Source organism: Uloborus diversus, chromosome 3 (assembly GCF_026930045.1).
Source record: "Uloborus diversus isolate 005 chromosome 3, Udiv.v.3.1, whole genome shotgun sequence".
Taxonomy (NCBI): Eukaryota; Metazoa; Arthropoda; class Arachnida; order Araneae; family Uloboridae; genus Uloborus; species Uloborus diversus.
This window is the reverse complement of record NC_072733.1, coordinates 75,725,291-75,747,008: the sequence shown is the minus strand read 5'-3', so window position 1 is coordinate 75,747,008 and position 21,718 is coordinate 75,725,291. Positions and strand designations below refer to the sequence as shown.

General features: G+C 31.7%; 1 protein-coding gene across 1 annotated transcript in view; it reads right to left on the bottom strand.

Moving 5' to 3' along the window:
• LOC129219400 (tyrosine-protein kinase Fer-like) overlaps positions 1 to 21,718 on the bottom strand; it is a 127,932-nt gene that overhangs the window by 74,892 nt on the left and 31,322 nt on the right. Inside the window, exons 3-5 of the mRNA XM_054853789.1 lie at positions 20,144 to 20,385; positions 14,835 to 15,008; positions 14,656 to 14,752 (exon numbers count right to left, since the gene is read on the bottom strand). Of these exons, the coding sequence (XP_054709764.1) occupies positions 14,656 to 14,752; positions 14,835 to 15,008; positions 20,144 to 20,353 (481 nt within the window). The 5' untranslated portion in view covers positions 20,354 to 20,385. The remainder of the gene's footprint in view (positions 1 to 14,655; positions 14,753 to 14,834; positions 15,009 to 20,143; positions 20,386 to 21,718) is intronic.

The following is a 21,718-nucleotide window of genomic DNA, read 5'->3' as shown; positions in this document are numbered from 1 at the left end:
TTAAAAATTGATAAAAACATGCTTACGTAATATTTGAACAGCCCCTTTACAGAAGGAACATATTTATGGGGCATATCCTATTCCTCCCTCTACACATTGCTTCTAAAAAATAACTTGTCACATAAACCATGCTGGTTTTAGACTTAATTAAATTGCAGATAAGCATACATTATATACTTAAAATTACAATGATAATGTATTATGTTAGTTTTACAAATTACATAAATAAAGAAATAAAACTAAAAATAGATTAGAAACTTAGTTTGGAGGTGATAAATTTAATTTTTTCCAACTCTTAACTGAAACTTCCTGCTGGATAAACTGCAAGTATGAAACAAAAAGAAGCTATAAACAGGCCCTCTAGTGGTCAAACTGACAATAAAATAAAGTGATTTATTTTGCCATAATTTTAGCTGTCCCACTCCTCCCTCCTCTCCCCTACTGTTTTTTCGCTACGAACAAGAAAATTTCTGCGGGAAGAGATCCCATTTAATCCAGCTAATCAGAGAACTTGGCGAACAATTTTAGGTGAAAATTAAATGTAAAATGTTTCATTCAATTCTGCAGAAACTTTTTCGGTTCTGAAATGTGTATTTTTCATATTTTTTTAAACTGTAAACCTCGGATCATGCTTTGTTAACTTTGCCAGTTGACCTTTTCTTACCTTGTTTTCCATCCGATTCTTGTCTTTAAAGCATTTTATCAGGCACTTCACTATAGAATGGTATAGCTTAACTAATTTAGAGACATTTCAAACCAATTTACAACTACTGTGAGGGAAAAAAAATCAAATTTCAAATTGTGTTCGTTGTTTTCCACGCATACCTGCCATTTTAAAATAATAAGCAGAATATTGGGGAATTAAAAAAAAATTAAAGGAAAATGACTTTATAGTGTTATTACAATGCAAAAATAATAAAAAACCCACATAGGATAATTTTAATTATGAATTTATTCGAAAATATTTCAGTGTACGATGACTTTTGTGGCATATTTTTTCTCTGTCTCTTCGTTCATTGACAAATTTCAAAAATAAAATCTGACAATATTTTGAAAAAAAAAAAAACTACTGGGTTTTATTCAGAATGGCATTGGAATGGTGTGAAAAAAAATTGGACTTCGTATTCGAATTCAGTTTTGTGTTATTTTGGTTTTACTACAAAATTTCAAGGTGTACGAACACTTTTGGGAGCTACTGTATGTCCCTGCATGACATCAAAATGTAACGAAATGTCGTTCAATTTATTATTACTATTTATTTACCTATATCTTTAGCAGAAATTTCCTCCAAACTTAGTTCAAGTGTTCAGGCGTATTCCGCATCCTTTTTCAGTAAAATGTGTTTGAAGATGTTCAAATTTTTTTTAAATTCATTCTAAAGGAAAGAATCTGCTAAGGTTTGTTTCAAAATGATAAAGAACTGAAAAGGGGAAAAAATTAAAGCTAGCTGCACTTGCAGCAGGAAGGAATTTTGATACTGTCTCAGAAATCCTGTGTTACTGATGGAATGACTCTTAAAATAAAATCCCAAAATAGTATTTTAAAAAGAAGAAAATTTGAGCCTAAAATAGTGTTCATTTTAAATTCTGACAGTTTTTTTTTTTTTTTTTTTTTTTTGATAAGATTTCACTAAGTCTTTAATTTAAAAAATTATAATATATAAATTTTTATATTTTTAATCTTTTATTTTAGTTTATGTTTTAGAAAGAAAATCATCAACTTTTGATACCACCTAAAAATTTTTTTTGAAAAATGCGCAGTTACTAGGGGAGTTACCCTGCCTTCAGATAAATATCCAAAAAAATATTTACCTTCCCACCCTACATCACTAATTGCGTGTATTAAAAATAGTTTGAATAAATTTTCATCATAAAGTACCGGGGAGCAAAAGCAAATGAGCAAGGCAACAGAAAACAATATTTTGATTTTTTTTTTTTTTTGCTTATTTAATGTGAAAACTGTTTTGATATTTGCCAGGTTATCACTTAAACAGCAATAGAATAAATAAATAACATCATAGTCAGCCGAGGACTGCAGTTTCGTGCTTATTAGCACTCATCTGAGCTGGCGGTGTATTTCATGTATTTCTGCCTTTGCCCTGGCTATAGGGCGGGGTAACTTACTGAACATCGTAGTGTCTTAATAACTTCTCAGTTGATACTTCCAAACATCCCTCATGCTTCCTCCCCCCCCCCCCCCCCATTTTGGATATGACTGACCTAGATTGTGATTTTGAAATCCTGAAATTCATTATTGAATTGCTCATATTTCTCCAATTATAACATTGAAAAGAAAGGTTCTTTAATTCACACAATATGTTTCTTTCATAATTTCATCAAATCTTTCAATAAAAATAATATAAACAGTGTAATACATATGTATCAGTTTTATCAACTATTTCATATTTAGATTTTAAAAAAAAATTTACCCATTCACTTTTTACATTTTTTTTGTAAAATACCCAGTTTTTGGTTATTCACCCAGGCCTTTAGTAAATACCTGGGTAAATACCCAAAAAATATTTACCTACCTGCTGGGTATTTACCCAATCCACATCACTATATAAACATAATAATTTAAATGTCATTTAAAAAACCTTATGTCATTTGACTGAGATTAAAGGCAAAGAGAAATCAAGGCACAAGAATAAAAACACAGATGTAAGAGAGAAAACAGCAGGTGTTTAAAATCATGAATCTACAGTGTGGTACCTTTGAAAATAATTAGTCTGAACATTTCCCCTTATTTTCCAATATTTTCTCACTTGAGGTTGATCTAATTTTTAAAAACTTATTTTTAGCATGGGATAGTAGTAGGCTTAACATGCATTCAGGATTACTTCGGACAGTCGTAGATAATGTTCAGGGTCGCAAAATCACCCAGGGTTTTGGGATTTTATAATCGGTAAGGATTTTGCTTGGAAAACTATTGGATCTATATGCAGGACTAAAAGTGCCTGATCTTATTTAGATGAAGTGTTCAATGCATTAGTGAAACTAAAAAATATTTAATGTTCCATAACTATTGATGATCTATTAGTTTAATGTACATTGTTGACCAAGATAGTTCAAAATGAACAGATAGATTGTGGTTCAAAGTCTGACTAAGTACTGCAATACCAGATACAATTATAAAGAAGTGGCAAGCAATTTGTAAAGTGTTCCAAGAAAGTGGTACCTCCAGTATCAATATTTCTGAAATGAGTCTGCAGTGTGTTTGCTAGGAACATTTGCTCCAGCTGAGTGAGTTATGAAAGATATTTGGCCTGCAGAAAGCAGTAGACTTTTGGTTCCTACCAGAGGCGTAGCTAGACCCGACTTTCGGGGGGGGGGGGGGGGTTACTTCTTTATATATATATATATATATATATCAGTGGTTGGAAGTAGCGCGCTACAAGTAGCGACGCTACTGTAGTAGCTACATTTCTCAGTAGTTTGTAGTGTAGCGCACTACTTTTTTAAAAAAGTAGAGTAGCGAGTATTTAGCTACGAAAAAAAGTAGTTTGTAGCGATTTCTGGAAACTACTTTTGAATCAAGTTTTAAAAAAAATGCATTTTCAAATGAATCTGACTGGTGCAAGTCTTACGCGAGTAAAAGTTGCACCAATCAGATTCGTAAGACTGAAAAATTCGAGCTGACCTCTAACATATAATTTTGACATCATGCGTTGTATCTGTTTGACGCCATTACTTTGTTTGGCATAGAAACTTTCACATTTTCCCAATATTCGCCTTGAATAGAGCATGGCTTAAAAAGAAAGAAACGATTTTTTTCCCGTTTCCTGCAAACTTTGCCCGTTAAGCAAAAAGCTTTCGGTATTAATGCCATTTGCACATGCAGTCGAACTAATATTTAGTACCCAAGAAAAGAAGGTGATATAAGCCCTGCGCTTCCATTAAGAAAATTTTCGTGTAGCGGGTGAGGAATTCGTGTCAGCTGCAAAATTCGTTCCTCGAGTAAAACTCGCTCTATATAGACATGTCCCGTTAGTCGAATTGCGTTGTAGCCCTAGTCCACTGTTGTTAAAATTGCACATTGAAGTAAAGTAATCATTTTTAGTTATGTTTCATGTTTCGGATAATTAGTAGTACCGATTGGGATAGTTTTCATTTTTCTTTATTTTGTCTTTTTTACTGATTGAGTGTTGATATATTAACATATTAAAAGTCAATTATTAAATGTTGTGAGTTTTTGAGGTTATTGGCAAAATAGAAAAATGCTGTTATTTCATTTTATCAGGGGGAAATGAGCCAATAAATCAATCTGAAGATTTTGTGCAATTGGTAAGAAATGTTTCGATTGACGAATCGTTTCAGTAAAGGAAGAAAGAATAAATAATTTCTAGCAATATTCCATGTTCAAATGAGCCAATATATCAATCTGAAAATTTTGTTAATTTTTTCCTTCAATCTCAAACGGTGTGTATATGTATGTTATTTATTTATTTAATTTTTAAAAAGTAGCGAAGTAGCGACTACATTTCAAAAGTAGTTGTAGTTGTAGTTAACTACATTTGTGCTAAAGTAGTTGTAGTTGGCTACAAAAAAATGTAGTTTTTCCAACCACTGATATATATATATATATATATATATATATATGTAAGAACCGCCGCTCGGTTCTTATTACGAATCTTGATTTTCGCAAGTTGCAGTGTTGTGGCGTGATAATCTACCACGTAGGAAGAGGACAGAGCTACATTCACAATATCTTTATTTTTACATAGAATATACCAGCAGGAACTTCTCTTAACTAACCAAATTGTTTAGTTGTGCCACGATTTTTATATAGGGAATATCATTAAAAGATTACAGATAATTATCCCTCGATCATGTGATCTCCCGTGATCTATATAGGAGGAGCAGATTGCAATAACGAAATATTATTGGGCTTTGCACTGCAGACAGAGGCTGGCTTAAGTCTGGAGGGAAAAAAAGTGTCTGGTAGGTACTTTAATGGGAATCTCATCTGAGCCCAGAACATAACCATATATGGTATGAGAAGCATTTAAGTGTGTATTAAATAATGTCTGTGACTCATACGAGCTGACATATAAGTGAACAGAACTTAATATGGAAAAGGCCTAGCAAATTATTTTTCATATTACATATATATATATATACATTTTTTAGTATTAAAAAAAAATAAGAGGGAGGTGAATATTACATACTTTGGAATGGGGTGCCCAATGCCGATACTTGTGTCAAACAAAACAAAAGCAAAGATTTCTTTCTTTCTTTTCTTTTTTTTTAATGTTCTGCAAAATTCAACTTTTTTTCTTTTCCCTCCATTTAATTTAATGTGAAATTTTCTAGCAACGTCTTGTCAAAACCTGTCTATCCAAATCAAGGTTAAATCACATATCTGATGAGCGTGTGCCGTTCATTTCAGTATGACTGCTTAAGTTAGAGGCTAACACTCATCTACAAAAGCTGCCATCCCTGAAAGCTAATAGATACTTCCATTTCCGCCTGTAAACTGGATGTTTGACTTTCAATGATTTTTCCTTTAATGTGAAATTCGAAATATACAGATTCGACTGTATGCAATATTCCCACTGCGCAGCTCATAAAATTAAACATATTTAACAATTTGCATGTACGTGGCTGCATATACGTGGATTTAACAAATCAATCTTATTTCTAAAGCAAAGTGTCAAATTTCACTCAATTATCGAAAAATTGTTGCAGCAGAGGGAGGCGTCTTTATGCTAGAGGGTCACACATGGAGCAGATTTTCAATGGCATTGGGGGGGGGGGGAAAGCAAAGTGAATTTTTGACCTTTGTTACTCAGAAAAAAATCGTTTTGATTTTTTTCTTTTTCTTCTTTTTTTTTCTTTCTCTTCTCTCTTCTTTTTCTCTCTTTTTGAGACTAACGTTTCGGGGGTTGTCCCCAAACCCCCCCCCTTAGCTACGCCCATGGTTCCTACTTTTTAACATTTGCAAAATTCAAAACTTTCATGCTTTAAGTATTGAAGAAATGTTGTAAGTTTAGGAAATTACAGCAAATGAGCCTCTTCTGTAAAAAGTCATGCAGTAAAAAGTATAATTGAATCACTCAACACTTTTCTAGTGCATGTAATATTTTAATAAATGTTAAGGCATTTATTTAATTACAATTTTTTTATTTCATTACCACAAAAATCAGCATAAGCTTTAAAAACAGAACTACAATGGTGATGAGTTTATCATACATTTATCCCAGGCTGGATCCAAAAAAACTATGGTAAGCCTAGATAATGGTGAACAATCAAATGATTTTTACTACAAATGATTTGCTCTGACTAGCTAAATATCAAAATAAATTAAAATAGAATTTTTGTATTTTTTTATAAATGAATTTCATTCAATTGATACATTTGTATGTTTAGGTATTTGAGAAATAAATAGTTAAATAGAAAAGGAGAAGAGACATTTCAAACATCTTCCTAAACATAAAAACATACAATGCGAATTCCTGTGATATAAGTTTCAAAAATATTAAATTACTTTCAACCCATAACTAAATTTTATGCATTATTTCTTTGACACAAAATATTGAAGATAAGAAAGAAAAGAAAATTCAATATATTTTTGACTACATACAAAAAACTAGCACACAGTGGGACAACGTGTATGTAGCATTAGAGCAAAATGTGAGGAATAAATATTAGGTAGATGCTACTGCATCATGTCCAAAATTTTAGAAAGAATTAGACACATTGATATCGTTATTAAAAAACTCAGCTTTATGCATATGTTCAAGTTTTTCTAGTGAGTGCTTTCTTACCAACTCCAAGCCTTGTGTCTTTTTCATATTCTTGGCTTTATTAATTTTAGAATATTAAAATTTTTATTTTAGCAATATCTACATTTAATTGCTAATTAGAAAAAAAAAATTAAAGGCAAAAAATCTTCAGGAATTTTTTAGCCAGTCTACTCATTAATAATTGCGTTGCTGATTAGGGTTCAACAAATTTTTAGAAGTAATATTATATTGTACAAATACAAACAATTCCAAACATACCTGTTAGCTGTTATGAGGCATGAAGGGAACAAAATGTAGTTTCAAAACATGATGAATCACATAACATTCAAAATAAAAACTAAATCAAAACATCTAATTTGAGAAAGCTATAATACCACAGTTGTAAAACTCAATTAATATTATGCAACTCAAAAAAAAAAAAAAAAATCTTCATAAATAAAATTAATTACTTCATACTGAATGAATATTCCTTCCATAATTTTGATTTTGAATTTATTCAGTACTATGAAGATGTTTTGAATGCCCTTAGAAATCTAGTCTAGATAGTAAAGTAATCAGCAATTTTTAAAAATGAATTTTATTTTGTATTAGAGAGGGTACAAAGCTTTGGCTACTTTGCTGAATCATGAGGTGTGATCTGGCTGCTTCGCCCTGTAATAGTTTATGTTGTGAATATTCATTTTGCAATTATAATTATACAAAATATTTTCCTTTAAGTTATACAATACTGTACCATATGATAAAATATAGTAGAAAATTACATTTAATTAAAACGTTTGTGTGTACTGAACCCTTGGAACCAGAAATTGTCCAATAATTAACAGTACATTCTATCACTTGAAAGTTGCTAAGAAATAAATAAGTTACATTAAATAATATTTACTTAATAAAAATATGAACAATTTAAGTTGCTTTAAACTGAACCTATAAAAATATTCCATTCTTTAAAAATTTCTAGCTTAGAAAAAAAAGTGTTGGTTTTTAACATTTACCACAACAGATGTGACAGAAATGAGCACCCTTAAGGAACTGTTGACAAAATTTAACCCATTTCCTAGTCATTGTCAAATATATTAATAATAATCAAGGATAATAAAACATCCAAAGAATTATCTAAAAGTAAATAAAAGCTGAATTTTCATTATTTATTTTTTAATAAGTCAAAACATGAGGAGAGTGCCCATTAAACTTCTAAATATGTTTTCTTCAGATAATTAAAGCCATATGCAAAATGAACATTGACCACAAAGGAAAAGTGAAAGCAATAAAGTTTTGATTTCATCTGTTACTTCAAAGAAAAAGCATATGATGATTTTTTTTTTTTTAACTAGACCTATTGAAAGGTTTATTAAATATAAATGCTGAATGATAAGCTAAGCAAGGAAGAATGCATGTAAATCATTAATCTTACAAATCCAAACCAATTTCAAAATTTATTAAGAATGTTTAGAATCTATCATTAGATTACTATACAATATATACAGTCAAACCTCCCTAACGTGACATTGTCCAACATAAAATATTGCTTTACAGGAATGAATTGTTTGGTCTCATGAGTTAACAATCACTTTCTAATTTATCAGATAAGATGAAATGCAGTTAACATGAAATATTTATCATAGTCCCTTGAATTTTGCCTTAATGAGTTTTGAGTACATATTTAGCAGATAATTTCTAGTTAAACTGTGTGATTTAATATCTGAACATATCAGTTGGTTAATAAAAGGAAAGGAACAATGTTGCATCACACAAAATAAGCAGATTACTGCATATGCTTGTCTTGGGGTTTCAAGGAACCACTTTTTCAATGCAAAATAGTAAGATTTTGAACGTTTAGACGTGCGGTAAACTGGATGCCTTTGCAACCAAAAAGGGTTTCTTAACACCTCAAAACACATGTATGCAGTGATCTGCTAATTTTGAGCAAGAATTTTTTTTTTTATTTTTTGCCTTTCACTTCTCTGCACAAAAGTATTTATTTGTTTCTTATATCAGTTGATCATTATAAACAGCAACTTAATGGCAGAACATGATTTTTATATTAAAACTAATGCTTCATTTTGATTATTTGCAAAAAAAAAAAAAAAACACAGCTTTTCTGGTACTATCAATGCAAAAAAATAAATACTTCAATTAGTAAAATTAACTAAAAGAAGAGAAAGTAAGCTAAAAATGTTGAATAACACTAAGAATATGAAAACATATGGAGAATAGTATCCCATTATACACATTTACTATGCATTCAATGCTAATAAGATAAATATGAACAGTAGAGTGGATCGTTTTTACTTGGAGGAAAAAAAAAGTTTCGTCAATCCAGGGAAAAAACAAGCAGAAAGGATGTTCTGTAACATGGAGTTTGAGGGAAAATGAACTTAAAAGATTTAACTTAAAAATTTATACCGCTACAAAGGGGCTGAATTTCGGAAAAATATTAAAAAGTTGCTTAATTTTGGTGAGATATATTTTGAGTTAAAATAATTATTTTCCTGCAGTTAAAATGCTCAAAGGTTATAATTATTGATTATTAAGTGTCGAGTAGCATTAAGTATTTTGCAATATTTCATCTCCTAAATACTCCCATTCTGGCTTCAAGTATTTTCAGTTTAAGATTTTGCCTTTTGGGCACCAGATAATGTCAATTTTATTAAGAGGAAAAATTTGGCAGAGCTGGCAAAGACTGGACGTTTTAAAGATGAATTTTATCTTGTCATCATTTAGTATGTTTCACTTGATTGTAACAAATATTTAAAAGAATAAAAATGCTTATTTTACTTTCTCAAAAAGCACTGTGACCTTTGCCATAAAAAGGTTCAATTAACTAAATCTATCACCCCTTTCGGCAAACCTATTTTTTGTTTTTAAATCCCTCCTCTCTCATTTATGTTTCTTGAAACATATTTTCTATGCAGGTAAATTCTGAAATTATATTAAAAAAAATTTGATAGACATTTATTTTTACCAAAAAAAAAACCCTCTAAAATTTTGGTAGTTCAATTCCCTTGAAAAAGTTAGTGACTCTGTTTTAGTAATTAATTGTCTGCTCCTTATGGGACATCTTATCCACATAGATAGAATTTAAATTTTTTAAAAGGAATAAAAATTGATTGACTTAGACTTTTTAACAAAAAAGACTAATTTCTAAAATTAATCTCTCTTGTGGCAGTTCTTACCTTAAAATGAATTTTTTTATTTTTCCATGAATCTGCATATTATAGAACATCTTTTTTGCATAAATAGAATTTAATATCTTAAAAAAAACTGATCCACATTAATGTACAGCATCAGCCGAAGCTTCCGACATTAGTTGGCTGAAGCTTTGGTAGCCAAACTGTACTTTGTGCCAATTCAATTTTGTAGCATTATTCAAAAACAATTTTAGAAAATTTAGTTAGTTTAAAAACTGGATTTTAGACTCTTTTGAAGCAAAATGTAGAAAGAAATTTGATTTGGAGGAGACTTTCTAGCCCTACTATAGGGAAGTAATCCTATAACATGATGTCTATTCCTTCCAGGTAATTGTTAATTTTAACTTCTATTAACCTCTTACCTGTTCGAAGATAAAATCTTACATGATATTGTACCCTGTGTTTCATGCAATATTTTGTTCCAGTTGAGGCCTCCTAATTCCTATTTCTTTGATACAATAAAATACACATCATAAATAAAAGAGTTACAAAACTTTTCTAGAAATAAACTTGAAACTTCAACATACCACCGGAAGTAAACCTGACAGAGATAGAAAAGCAAACTTGGTCAGGAGTCAAATATTGATAATGCTCACAAGACTATTGATGTCAACGACACCCTTGCACTGTCTTCAAAGCATTTAAAGATTGGAATAGTTTGAACTAAGATGTTTTCAATGGCTGGATTATAATTATATTTTGTCACTACCACTCACGCAAAACTCTGCGTGATTCCTATATGTCTGCAGTGAATGCAATGCAATGCTTACAGAAAATGTTTGAGATATGTTTTTACTACAAATTATGATACATAAATTGCATAATCTCTGTCCACATATCAACAGGGAGGTCATTCCAAGCGTTTTCTACTTTTGAGATCGAGACGTTACGTCAAAGCCGATCACGTGACGAGAAATCTCGCAAAGTGTTATTCTGAAGTGATAAAATTCATCATTCGATGTGGCGACGTGTCCAAGTTCCAGCCACGATGGGGGGGGAGGGTTTTTTGCCAGTTTTGGCTGCGTGGGGGGAGGGGAGGAGGCACGTGATTTCTTCCAACCAATGATCTTTCAGTGCAGATACTTTTTGTTTTGCTCCATCCATGCAAGAAAAGGCACGAATTTTGATGATTGGCACGCTAATGGCTCATACTTCCAAGAATACGTTTTACGTTGTAAAGAATCACATCGAAATAATTTTAGATTTTCTGGAAGCAAATCCAAAATTCATAAAAATAAATTCACCGAAAATTTTACAAAATGGCACTTAAAGGGAAAATGAGCTGAGGGCTCCAGTGCAAAAAGCATAGTCAAATGGCAAAAGGTAAGTCATATTTTATGCATATTTCAACATTACAGTGTCTAAAACAAAAATCGAAGAAGGGAAAAAAGCCAATACATACACAAGAAAAAAATTAACCGTACATTTTGTTGATTTACAATATAAAACCATCTATATTAGTAAGAACGTCTTGTATGAAATATATTTTTTCCGAGAAACTATAATCAAAATAATGATAATAATAATAACTTTAGAAAAAATCATGATATCAAAAAAAAAATCCTAACTGTCATAAATGCAGACGAAGAAATATAAATAGTCCGTAATCGTGGATTGAATATTATGTTGTTGTGTCGAATGAAGTTGAATGAGTGCGAAAGGTTTAGCTGCATCCAAAATGTCTTGATGAAAAAATCTATTAATTCAAATTGAATATAAAACACTAAAATGCAAAGGGGGGGGGGCTATGGTGCTGACTGCGCTATTGAAATTTTTAGGGGATGGTGGTGGTGTTTTGAGGGGTATTTGTTTATTGGGGGGGGGCTCTTGCTTTTGTAGGGGGAGTCTTTGCGATATTTGGGGGGAGGGGCACCCCTGCAAAATGTAAAAGGTTTGTTGGGCTAATTGAGCTTTTGGGGATGAGAGCAGTCATAACAGAGTATACAATCTTCCATATTAGGATTGGTTATATAAAAACCAACCCTCCCCCCGCTCAGTTGTAACTTGTAATTATAGCAACAATCTCAGTATCAAAGACATATTCCACAATTTTTTTCTCTTTTCCTTTAAAATTATGATTTAATAAGCATATGCTTAAATAAAAAGTTTTATTTCTTCATTATTCCTGTTTTCAAATTCCACTTTTTTTTGCCATTGTTTTCCAAGACTTAATCTTAAGATATCTTCAAAGCAGTACTTTTCTAGTTTTTCCTTATCAAAACAAGCAACTTGTAACTATGATTACATAATTTCATCTTTATATTCAAGATTAAAAAGTCAAAACAGCAATCTTGGTTATAAGAGCAGTTTAAAATAAATAAATACTCTGTTTCAGTAAATGTATATTGAAAAATATTCGTAAAGGGAGTAAGATTTTTTAATCATAGTTTCATTTCAGCTGATAAAGAACTTTAAACGTTCAACCCAAAGGAAAGATTCTAAATTGAAGAAGAAATGAAAAAAGGAGCAATCGGGGCCAAATGGAGAATCAAATTTTGGAAAGAATTCTCCAGAAATTACCAGGCTTTGTACTTTTTTGTAATTAGTTAATCAATATCAAATTTCAATAAAGAAAAATAAATTTTCTTGCAAATTGAATTCAATTGAAATTCAATAATGACAGTAGGTGACAAATAAAGAACTTAGGGGAAAAAGGGGGGAGGAGGATTTTACAGCAAAAGAAGACAGAAAAAAAATTACCTTCGTCAGTGGTGTACCTAGCATGGTTGACAGACGGGGGGGGGGGTAATTTGTGATGTCAACCCCCCCCCTTAAACGCAAAAAAAGGGGGATTGTATATTCTGTGTAAACTTGAAATTCATACAATTTTCAGAAACAAATAGTACTTTTGTGAAAAAACTAAATTTTAAGTGGGATAATGTACAAAAGACAAATAAAAATTATGAACACTTTTTATATAATTTGCCCTAGACGCATTTGTGCAGGCCGTCAAGCGGTCAAAACCAATAAAGGGGAGTAGGAAATTCATAGCCCCTTAATTTTTTCAAATGCATTATTTCTTGAAAATGGAAGTCCCCGATCCCCTCCCCCCAACGTATTTTCTAAGTGATGGATTTGGTTAAAAGAAAATGAAATCCATGGAAATAAACAACCTTAGCCGAGAATGCATTTTTATTCATAAACTGACATCTTTTACATTGAAAAAGGAGCTCTTAATGTCTCCAAAACACGTGTCTGCAATTTAATTCGGATATTTGTGCATTATAATGTTGTGAAAGTGGGTTTAAGTCTTTTAAGCATTGAAAACTTGTTGTAAAGCGAGAAATGTTGCATATATACCTATTTTATGTTTGCAGTTATAACTCTCCCCCCCCCTCTCTACCCCCTGCACCATTTTTGGGGTTGGCCACATCCTAATTCGTTTTCTTCGTACCAATACCATACCTTTTAGAAAAACCAACTCCCGTAGTTTTATTACGAAAATTTCACCGAAAACCACTTTGCCCCCCCCCCCACCCCTTCTTCCCTGCAAAATGTTTTTGCAAAACTCCCGTTTTAGTGTCACAAAAATTGAACGGAAAACCACTTGCCCCTCAGTGCAGTTATATGACCCCCCCCCCTTTTCCCTGCACCATTTTCAGGGTTGGCAATATCCTAATTCGTTTTCCTCGTGCCAATACCTTTCAGAAAAACCAACTCCCATAATTTTATCACGAAAATTCCACTAAAAACCATTTGCCCCCCCCCCCGTCCCCCCCTGCACCATTTTCGGCGTCGGCAAAATCTTAATTCCTAATTTGCTATCCTCCTGCCAATAAATACCTGTCAGAAAACTTACTCCCGCAATTGTATCACAAACTGAATAGAAAACCACTTGCCTCCCCCCCCGATGCTGTTTTACCCCCCCCCCCCCCGCTCCCTGAACCAAGATTGGCATCATCCAAATTCGTTTTCCTCGATCCAATACCTTTCAGAAAAACAAACTCCTATAATTGTATCACAAAAATAGCATAATCTCACCTGCTTCGGGGCAGTCGAGATTTCGCTCGCAAGTAAAAGCGCGAAAAGTCACTTTTTCTCCTTTGTTTGGCGATTAGAATACGAACTTGCGAGATTTATACTGCGAGACTGCGATTTTCCCTATAGCGCCATCTAGAGAGACGATCAGAACTAATCTCACAAGGTGAATTTCGAGCTTGGAATAAGCACCCAGGTATGTGAATTACATTTATTGAATATGTTTTGATTTTAACATTGTGCATCATTTTAATGCTAACTTTTAAAACCCCTGTACGGCAATTTTTCTTTGTTCAGTGAAATTGTGTCTGTCGGACTTACTTAAATTTTTCACACGTGGGTAAATATGTAAAGTTTAAAATTAAGTATACTATAACATACACATTTTTTTTATTTTTAAGTTTATGTTTTGTCATAGCAAATATGCAAATATTTTAGAAGCTATTAACGAAGATTGACAACTATTTTATTTAACACACCGAAATAAAATATGCAGTAGCAAAATAAATAAAACAGATTAAAAAATGATTTTAACAACACAAAGAACCTTAAAAGCTATTATATGAACTGGGGCTAATTTGATCTTTTGAAATAAAATATTTTCAACTGTTTCAATAGCAAATTCATGGGATTTTGTGATAGAAATGAATGAATTTTCAAATAAAATTTTTAAGTTAAGAGTAAAAGTTATGCAAAAATATACAAAGGGCATTAAAAAAATATAATATCAAAAATCATCACAACCTTTCACAAAGATATCTTCATATTTGGCTTTTGAAACTCTCCATAATTCCAAATATTTTTCATAAAGGTTTCTGGTTTTATTAACTGCATCTTGAAGCTAAGAAAAATGAAAGAATTTTTAGAAACTACCCAAAATCAAATCCAAAAGGACATGTTTACGTGTCTTTAAACATATTTACCCGCAATAGTTCTCCATGTATTCGATTATGTTCATCAGTATAAAGTTTTCGCAAAGCTCTCTTTTCTGAAATCAAACAATTCATTTCATCTATTGTGTGAGACGCAAGGTAATCAGCATTTTGCTTCACAAGTCGCCCAATTGCTTCTGTTTCTTCCGCAACCACACTCCATGCCTTTAAAATAAAGAATGAAATTGTAACAAAACAAATAAAAGAGAATGATACTTGGCAGGCAAAAATTACATGCTAAAATGAACATATTTGAATTAAAATTTATTTTCCACTTTCAAATATGCTACAACAAGGTTGGCTAACTGTAACCCTCTAAATATGCATGGAATGAAAAAAAATTCTGTAAGAACATAGTTGATGTTGTACATGTTGAGGGCACAATTTGGGTTCAAACTTGTTAGGATTTTTTTTTCTCTTTTTTGGATTATCTTTTTTAGCACGTTGACAACTGGATTGAATTTTATTGTAAGACGGAAAATGGATATGGGCAGTTTTCAAAAGGTAGGAAGAAAAAAGTTAATTCTGAGCAAATTTTAAAATTTTGAAATTTGACATCAATTTTGTTTTTATTGCATAACATGTACACCTGGAACACCATATACAAACATAAAAAGACAGCAGGTATTTATAAAAATTAATAGCAAATTTAATGATCGGTCTGTAGGTATCAGATTTCGGACATCATCATAATATAAGTTTCACAGTTTTTGAACTTTTTCAATGAAAATTTTATCTATTTATACATTCTGCAATGAAAAATAAAGGATTTAAAGTACTTGAATGACTTTAAATACTGGCCTTTAAATAATAAAATTTCGTTATGGTTTTGTAGAATCCTAAAAAAAAAAAAAAAAAACAACCATTTTGACAGCGCAGGTGATGAATTGCCAAAACTGAAGCTGTTGGCGAAAACCGGAATTCTGGCTGGTAACCCTTCGCTTATCGTACGGCTACGATCAGGACCGGATTTGGAAGTGTGGAGGCCCCGGGGCAACGAAGGAGTGGAGGCCCCTAATCTGGGTTCGAAAAGATCATCATATTTTCGAAAATATCCGATACTTTGATATATATCCAAATATATTGATATATATGTATATATCCGATATTTTCAACCCGTGAAAGCTAGGATAATTTGTAAAAATTTTATTGTGGAGGCCCCAGGGTAGTAGCCCTGCCTGCCCTCCCCTAAATCCCGCCCTGGATACGATCATACACTGTGAGTTGTCGCCAATCAGAATTTGCTTGGCAATTTTTGTGCCATTTTTGTTTACTTAAATGTGTTCCGTTACGATCATAACTTGTGTTTCTACTGTTATTAATGTAATGTTCAATGCATAACATATTAATTGTGCAAAATGTCAATGGATTGAAGGATTATATTAGCCTTTTTCATTAAGGTTACAAGACAGAAGATCATTTATAATAATGAATAAATAGACAGAATTATCGGTGTCTAGATCGTAGCGCAATTTGAACATCTTTACAAACATGTATATTTAAGAAAAATGATTTTGTTTCAAAGATACTGCATAAAAACATATGAAAACACTTTAAAATAATTAACAATTGATTTTGAGGATCGAAAAATACCTTTAAAACATATAAATCATATATTTAGTTCTCAAATAATAGCATTGACAAGATCGTAACTTTTGGACATACATCAAACTTCCATTTTTTCTAAAATTGTTTACAAAATAAATAATCTGTCTTTAATTTTTTAATTTGTGGAAAATATTATCAAAAATTTATTCAGTTTGAGATTCATACCCTTAATTTTTTTTGAAATGCATGGAAATAATTAAAAAAAAAATTTTTTTAATGGTACATTTGCTCAGTTAAAGTTTTGGTATGTCCAAAATTGCCTTTTAGCAAAGAAAATATTTTTTTTAAGGTATTTGAAGAGCATTTTTTTCCATAATTTATGTCAATTCTTGTCTCTATACAGTATTATAATTTAACTCAAAAATTTTTGAGTTAATTAAAATGAAAGTTATTTGGTGTTGAAGCTTCAAATTTGAGGTCTGTGTTTGCTCCCACCTTTTGAGAACTGTCCATATGCATTTATATTTCGCCTGTGGAAAATTTTCGGCAAGTAAGTGCAGGGTAGTGTCCGATGGGAATATTGCTGTATTTATTCATTTGGATATAGCAATATGAACAAAACCCTACTTCACTTTTCATTTTTTGTCTTTTGTATCAAACATTGCACAATGTTTACGTGATTTGCAGTTTTTATCATTTGCTATGCCAAAACAATTATTTTCACTTGAGACATTAGATATACAATAACCCTCCTTACATCCCCCTTTTTGGGGGACAAAGACAAAGCACAATACATCTGAATGTGCAATGTAAGGGAGGTTATTAAAAATAGTTATCCAACCAACACACAAGCAAATTAGCCTTTGTTCTTTTAGACATAATTTTCAAATGGTTTATTTTTCTTTTTGGTTTGTTACTTAATTTTTTTGTTTACTTTTTTCCATTACTTATTATCACTCATTTGGAAGAAGAGTGCCACAATACAAAGAAATGAAATTTTACAGGAGAAGGATTTGAAGTTGAACTCTTCAGGCAATTTGTGTTAAAAAAGGTAAGTTTGCAGTGCTCTCTGGTGGTTAATATTAGAACAAAAAAAAATCTGTCATTATTTTCCGAAGAAGATATTGTCATTTCAAGTTTTTTAAGCGAAAAAAAAAAAGAAAATTAAAAATTCCGTACTGTGATACTCTTTTTCCAAACGAGCGATATGCTCTTCACTAAATTAATTGCTGCTGTGTGAGCATCTTTAGGTAAATATCTCTCAAGAGGGAGCATTTTCATCACTCAACTATTGAAATCAAATTAAAATGCATATCAAATACTATAGAATTAAAGGGAATATATTTTTTAATTAAAGTTTAAAGCGAAGTTTGTACAGTGCTATATGCTTGTCATCTTATTCTTTAGAAGGTGACAAATAGATGAAAATATAATTATAATAAAAATAAAAGAAATGGAAAACATTTTACTAAGGCTATAATGAACCTGGGATGAGAAATCACACTTTTCTAGAGAATTGCCGATATAGAAATCAGTACATTTTTTAAAAAGCTTAAGAAGTACATCTTTGAAAAATTAGCACTATACAGTGGACGCCCGTCAATTGAATCAGTGGTTAATTGAATCAACTGCTTTAATGAATCAAATTGTCAAAAACAAAACGAAATCCCGCTTTACTAAATTCATCACTTTATGGAATCAAACCTGTTTAGCACAAACGTGATTCAAGCGGCGGCTACTGTATTACCAGTTCTTAAAATTAAGTAAAAATACTATTTATTAAAACTATTTTCAAAAAAATCAGGTTGAAAAAAAAAAACAAAATCTTTAGCAAGGAATCATTTTCCAACAAACTATGTATTAAGCATTTAAAGTTTGCAGTTTCCATTTAACTCTCAGCACTTTAAGGCGATAAGAGGATTTCAATTTTATTAAAGTAATTTTCAAAAATTATATCAATTAATTTATATTTAAGATTTTTTTCGTTTTGTCTGATTTTCAAAATAATGCATAAGGACACCCAATGTCTGCCCTAAGCCCAATGCTACTTTAATTGAGCCCTGCTCTTTTTCTACAAGCTAAATTCATAATGAAATGGCATATGTTGAATCAGGGTGTCATTTGCGAGGGGCGGGGGCAAAAGCTTCTCACAGAAATTTTTTGACTCTGAAACTTTTAAGCTAATTTGCTAGCAAGAAGGAAATTAGCAAATTAGACATTTTAATAGCCATGCACACAGTGACATCCAGGTACGAATTTTCTACCTACATAATTAAAAACTTTTCTCTCTCTCTCTTTTTTTGTTTGCTAAAATTAGCAATAAAGAATCAATCGATAGGAAAACACAGATGTGTGAATTTAAACTGAGGACAATGTGTCTAACACATAGAATAAGTTATTGATGATGAAGATAACTGATATCTTCAATAATTGCATTACATAAATTTTAAGTAATCAAAAATATTTATAACTATAAAGGAAATCCAAAGTATAACAAGTGTGAAAGAAACTGTTCGCTTTTTGAGTTTTTGATAAAAATTCTGTTTAAGGATGCACTTAACTTAGGAACAATTTCTTAAAGTGCCTTGAAAGTAGTGAGAGATGCAGCTGCATTTTTCAGTCATGCATAAAATGTGATCCCTAGTTAGGATTCCTGAAATCTAGAAGACCCAAAACCAGGAACTGTTTCCTTGAATAATAAAAAAAAAACTTTTTCTTTATACCTTAAATGATCAAAATTGATCACATTCACATAGTACATTTTGAAGTGACGATACTTAGTTGATTTTTATGTTTCTTTGATGCCACGTGTCATGCATAATATTAGGCTTTTACTGGAATTATGAAGCAATCTAGTGATATCAACTTTCAGTTTACAATAATTCTTATTATTAGTACACTATACAATTATTAGGCATTTGAAATAGTTAACTGAATGCAGCTGATACTTGCAATGGGATGGACAGTTTTAAAAGGGCTCTTGATCTTCTTTGGGGATTGATAAATTGGCTAGGACCCACCTAGCTGGGCCCAGAGCTAGTTGCTGCTCATCACTTTTGTAATTGTTTCCGAGCATTAAATTAAATTTTCGAAACACTTTATTTTTTGACTTTCTTTTCGATTTTACAACTGGTATCTAAATTCACACAATGTGGCAGTTAACTATAACTATCATAGAGGTTCTCTTTTCTTTTTCTATATCCTAAAGTATTGCGCTTTTTCCCCCCTTCTAACATTGCTTTCATTAAGGTTGATAAAGACAAAAAGACTTGGCGCATACTGATTGGCACTAACCTTCATGATGTCTGGAAAAATGCATCTAATATTGAACGATATAGTAAATGTTCACTTTTTTTTGAGTTAAGATCAAATATTTAGAAAATTCCAGAGCCACAGATCAGAGAATATTCTGGATTTTGGGTCCCATTCTGTATTTATAATTTTTCATATTTGTATGGTTTTACTTGTGTCCACGTATGTTTATTTTACTGAGCTACTGTTTTATTTTGAAAACAGCCTAAGCGAACTGTATAAGAAGAAAGATTAATCAAATTGAACATTATTATTAATCCAATATCATTAAAACTTCAAATAAAAAGTTACCTGGGGATATAATTTAACACATTAAATACGACAAAACCTCTTTTGTCTTCAGTTCATGATTTTTTCCTGAATAACTGCAATTTAACACTAACATTTTAACCAATAATGAAATTACAAAAGATAGCACACTTTACACTCAAAAGACTTACCCGAGCAACCATGCTACCTTTAAGTTCAGTCTGATCAATTTTTAAAGTTTGAATACACACAGAATTCAGGGCAATAGCATATTCTCTATCACATTTCACTCTTAAGGACATACATCGTTTCATGTTTTCAAGAAGTCGTAACTCAGCATCTTGCAAGGACATTAATGCCTCATGAGAAGATTTTCCTTGAAGCTCTGTAGCAAAACCCATGTTTTTGAAGTAAAAAATGTCAAATTTCAAAGCTATAAAAGAGAAAATTCAACTTTTAGGTACTATTAATATTACACATTTGAAACAAAACTTTTAGAATGATATATATCTAAATAAATTGTATCATTTTTATTAGATTTTCTAAAAATATAATTTTTACAGTAAATTTCACATAAAAGATTAACAATGATCGAAGACTTAAATATTTTTTTAAAAAGTCGAATGACTTGAAATACAATTTTGAAAACTACAGCTGTTAATCAAATCATTTAACAGTCAGATGCCTACATTTCTGCTAGTGAACATTTTAACCAACATTATGGTTTTAAGCAGTAAGTTACAGTCCTTAAGAGAGGGCTAAGGTAGAAATATATGTAATATATTGGCAGCCCAATTCTGCCATCCAGAGACTGCAGTTTTGTCCTTCTTGTGGCCTCATCAGTCATGAGAAGACAATAACCATTATGGAGGTAGGTGTCAGCTCATTGAAACTGAGAGTGCCAACAAACTAGTAGGTAAAGTAAATTTAGCACACCAGCAAGCGTCATCAAGCAATGGTGCTGTTTAACTCGTCAACTGAAGGCAAGCATGGGTATTAAGCAGTAAGTTACCATCTTTAAGCCAGCCAAAGCAGAACTGGTTCTGCCATGACTCATCAGAATAAAATCTTCGTACTGATGTTTTTTGCTACCCTCCTCAGACATTTTATACAATCAATACTGTAGCAATACAGGATTTTCCTACAGTCTGGCAGTTATAATACACTCACTGGCCAACGAATTAGAAACCTTTGAGAGAAACTTCTTGCCTTACTCGCACTGAGCAAGGGTTTGGAGGGAGTATCATGATGTGGAGCACGTTCTGTTGCATGAAAGTGCTGCCCTGGTGTTTCTTGAGCGTAAACAAACAGCCATGCAATACTTAAATGTATTAGCAGATCAAGTGTACCATGCAATGTTGCTTTTTTATCCTGATGGAGACGGATACTTCATGGACGATAATGCAACTATACATTGTGCCAGTAGTGTTGAAAATCGGCTTTCTGGGCGACTCTTCCAACACTTTCATTGACCACTGCATCTTAACCACATAGAAAATGCATTGGATATGGTGGAAAGACGCATCCGACAGCACTCTACTCTTCCATCTGATTTACAAGATTTAAAAAACTGCATCACCAATGCGGTGTATTCTCTGGATCTAAATGAACTCCAGAAGCTTGTAGACTCGATGCCAAAACGAATCAGAGCAGTTATATGTGCAAAATGTGATCCAGTAAAATATTGATCTTGGGTTTTGATTCAATGGCCAGTGAGTGTAGTATTGGATTAAAAAAAGGGAAATAATGAAGTAAACTTTGAAACA